We start from the raw sequence: 4,059 nt of genomic DNA, 5'->3' as shown, positions 1-4,059 counted from the left end.
GGGGGGACTTCTTCTCCTTGATTCCTCACTCTCACACACTCACTTCCTCACTCTCTCACACTCACTCACTCCCTCACTCAAGCACAAGCAAGAAGAGAAGAAGAAAAAGAAGCTTTTTACCACTCATCCAGAATGAGCTCTCATTCACTTTTTAAAATTTATATACAAAACCCTAAATCCCTTTTAGGCAGCCATCCCCTTATCTCCCTTTTCTTACATGGCCGACTGTGGCTTAGGCCCTTTTTCCCATTGTCCTCCTCTCTTCCTAGCTTAGTCCTACAGCCCGTTCATGATTACAAATTGCACAGGAGGGAGCTTGACGCTCTTTTACATAGGTTTTGGCTACGCCTTTATATTTAAAGGTGCACCTTCTTGCTTTTGGCTTCCTACGGCTTTCATAGTGGTCTTGTACTCTCAGTGGTTGTTCCCATGCTTTTAGGTTTTTTTCGGGCTTACTCTCTTGTAGGGCGTCTTTCCCCTTTTTTTCACCTTGCACTTTTCCTCTTGATGCCTCATTTTCGCTTCTTTCGCTTTACAGTAAACAAACCATTATCTCCACTTGTGCGTGGCCAATTCTCTTGGGTAGTGATAACTCCGTCGATTGACCCACATAGGACGCGGCTCTTAGGTGTAGTTGGTTCTCGTGTAACGTCATACGTGTGAAAAGAGTTGTAACTTTGTCTCTATCCCTTCCTTCCTAGCCAAGGCAGTGTTTTTAATCCCTCTCCTAGAGAGGAGTTCTTTCTAGGGTTTCAGAGCGCCTCCAACCAGACAGGACAGGATCAGGGCGTGGGTGAAGAAGAAGGTCAGGCTACCTGCTTCGTTGTTATTTTGTTTTCGATTCCATTGATTCAAGGTACATATCGTTCTGTGGTTTTCTCCTGTTAACAGATACGATACGGTGGTTGCTTGATCGTTGCACTGTATCATATCAGAGGCTGCAGCTGCTCGGGCCTGGTTGGCATGCTAGGTCTCGATCCTCCTTTCATTGCATACTGGTTTCAGGTGTTCCGTGTATGTCATTGAGGCCAGAGGCGTTCCGCCGCAGGATTCTCACGAACTCAAGCACATTTCCTGTCCCGTCATCTTGTCTGTACTTGAGGGATCAAGATGTCCTCTGCCGCTTCCCCTCTCCCTGCCACTGCAGAGTCCCTTGTGTTGGCTCAGGAGGCATTGCCAGCCGACGCCATTTCCATATTGCGGCAAATTATTCAGAATCCGTCTACTTCTTCCGAGGCTGTCCGTGTCAAAGAGCAGGCAATTTCCAATCTCTCTGATCTTCTTTCTCAGGAGAAGAGGGGAGACGAGCTGCGTAGTCTATTGACAGATCTGCGGCCTTTCTTTTTGCTGATTCCCAAGGCCAAAACTGCCAAAATTGTCAGGGGCATAATTGATGCAGTGGCCAAGATTCCTAACACGTCTGAACTTCAGATCTCCTTGTGTAGAGAAATGGTAGAGTGGACCAGGGCAGAGAAGAGGACATTCTTGAGGCAACGTGTGGAAGCTCGCCTTGCTGCACTTCTTATGGAAAGCAAGGATTATTCTGAAGCTCTCAGTCTTTTGACAAATCTGGTTCGGGAAGTGCGACGTTTGGATGATAAGCTGCTACTGGTCGATATAGACCTTTTGGAAAGCAAGCTGCATTTTTCACTACGAAACTTGCCGAAAGCTAAGGCTGCACTCACAGCAGCTCGCACAGCTGCTAATGCCATTTATGTTCCACCAGCTCAGCAAGGGACCATAGATCTGCAGAGTGGTATACTCCATGCTGAGGAGAAAGATTACAAGACTGCATTTAGCTACTTTTTTGAAGCCTTCGAGGCCTTCAATGCTTTAGATGATGCTAGGGCTGTCTTTAGTCTCAAATATATGCTACTCTGCAAGATAATGACAAATCAAGCAGATGATGTTGCGGGGCTGATCTCTTCAAAGGCAGGGTTAAAGTACCCTGGGGTTGAGCTGGATGCTATGAAAGCCGTTGCAGAAGCTCACAGTAAAAGATCACTTAAGGATTTTGAGGAAGCTCTGAACACCTACAGGGACCAGCTTGAAGAGGATCCCATAGTTCACAGGCACCTCTCATCATTGTATGATACACTTTTGGAGCAGAATCTATGCAGACTGATTGAGCCTTTCTCCCGGGTGGAAATTGAGCACATCTCAGAACTGATTGGCTTGCCCAATGATACTGTTGAGAACAAGCTATCTCAAATGATTTTGGATAAGAAGATTGCTGGCACTCTGGATCAAGGTGCAGGTTGCTTAATTATCTTTGATGATCCAAAGACAGATCGTATTTTTTCTGCTACACTTGATACTATCACCAACATCAGCAAAGTGGTTGATAGCTTGTACTTGAGGTCTTCAAAGATCATGGCTTAGCTCTGTTTTGGCAGCTTGAATGAGTTCAGGAGCACTGGTTCGTTCTTGACTCAAGTGTGACTACTTTAGGAATACACTTAATAGGAAGAAAACGTAGTTTCCTTTTCTTTGGCTACTCTTTTCATGATCATTATCAATTTTTGAGTGCAAAATTTTACCATTTTTTGTCCGGGTATTATTGTTTCCATGGTTCTCCATGGTTTGTTAAAGCGCCAGCTGTGTGTCGGTAAATGGTAGATACTAGGGAGATAACCTAGCAGATTATTTATCCTCTAGATGGTTTACAGCCATCACTTGTATACAGTGCACGTGGTGTCCCTGGCACCCCACACGCAACAAGCATATTTCACAGATCTTTTGCTATAGGATTCCCCTAGAAGGGACCTCTAAGTAACATTTTGTAAGATGTCCTATTTGAGTTAAAATTTAAAAGAAGCAGGTAAGAAATGTTCCTTTGTCATGTGCATTTCTCAAGTTTTTTGTCTGGCTGCAGTGAGGATAAGGTGCAATGCAGAGTTGGATGGAGTATTATCCATTCAGATGGAGAACTAGAAGTGCAGTTACACAGTAGAGCTCAATTGACTCTTTGTGATTGCCCTGATTATGGGGTTTTATTTGTGAGCTAATGCCCTGGATTCTGACACAATACTGTGTACATCCAATTGGAAAATTTGGCTGCTGCTAAATTGCTGTGGAACATGAGAGATGGTTATTGGCCTTTGTTACAGCATGTGTAGGGATGCTGAAAACATATTTCAAAAGTACTGCTAGGATCTAAGTATCTGTTTGGGCCGCTTTTGGATTACTGAACACGAAATGCTTCTCAAATGCAAGAGTACACATTGCATCTTGTTGTTTGCAACAAGTTGATATGAATAGATTCACATCCAAAGGAGCTGTTTCTTGCTGTACTTGAACATAAGTCCTTGTTCTTAAGAGACCCAGGAAATACTATTTAGTGTTTGTGGCACGAGGCCTGGCCAAGCATATGAAGAAGTTTGATAGTGTTGTCTTTGAGGATGCTAATGGGCTCGTCTGCAGAGGTATAAGCCAGATAGCTTAGTCTAAAGATATGTGAGTGCTTCTCAGCTGCAACTAGTACTGTGCAACATCTGACATCTCTGGAAGTAGGGTCCACTATGCTGTTGACAAACCGTAACCCTGGTTGCCATGGGGCAACTATGCTGTTGACAAATGACTCTCAGGTGATGGCGGCCTTGTGGTTGCCACACTACAGATAGTTCAGGCATTTTCACCCTAGAAGTTGGCATCCCACAATTGAAGCCTAGTTTATTTCTAAAAGTTATGAGGAATTGGCAAGATGTAGAAGTCTTTAGTGTTTGCATTCTACTCTGGACAATCAAATTACTTGTCAGACAGACAATGATGCATATGTGGTATCATTTGGTAAACTTAACTAATACTTTGATATGGAATGCGAAATTCTTTTGTGAATTTGACAAATAATACCTCAAGAGCCTTAACTCGTGTTATAGGATAGAGATGAATATTCCATTCAAGGGTGCTAACCCATTATGTGGAAGAACCAAGTGAGGAAGATGTCCCATACCAACCCTTATGCTGCTACCTATGATGAGGAAGGTAAATGCAATTCTCTTGGATTATAGCCACTCAAAGGTGATGCTTTGTGCATAAAGGGCAACGTTCTCTCCCTCG

At 43.7% G+C, this 4,059-nt stretch overlaps 1 protein-coding gene across 2 annotated transcripts; it reads left to right on the top strand.

Moving 5' to 3' along the window:
• Positions 1–645: 645 nt before the first annotated feature.
• Positions 646–3,697, top strand: ATS9 (non-ATPase subunit 9). Of its 2 annotated transcripts, XM_087691399.1 has the most exons (3): positions 646–805; positions 892–2,419; positions 2,876–3,697. In XM_087691399.1, exon 2 carries the CDS (start codon positions 1,111–1,113, stop codon positions 2,380–2,382), a length of 1,272 nt encoding a protein of 423 aa, XP_087547525.1. In that variant the 5' UTR covers positions 646–805; positions 892–1,110; the 3' UTR covers positions 2,383–2,419; positions 2,876–3,697. The 2 variants fall into 2 exon arrangements, with proteins under 2 accessions (XP_087547525.1, XP_087547524.1); XM_087691398.1 differs by lacking the exon at positions 2,876–3,697 and having other exon boundaries at positions 647–805; positions 892–2,840.
• Positions 3,698–4,059: the final 362 nt, after the last annotated feature.

This window comes from Lygodium microphyllum, chromosome 13 (assembly GCF_053477565.2).
Source record: "Lygodium microphyllum isolate KBCC chromosome 13, Lygodium_microphyllum_v1.1.10, whole genome shotgun sequence".
Classification (NCBI taxonomy): Eukaryota; Viridiplantae; Streptophyta; class Polypodiopsida; order Schizaeales; family Lygodiaceae; genus Lygodium; species Lygodium microphyllum.
Note: the sequence above shows the minus strand (reverse complement) of the source record. Positions and strands in the feature narration are given on the sequence as shown.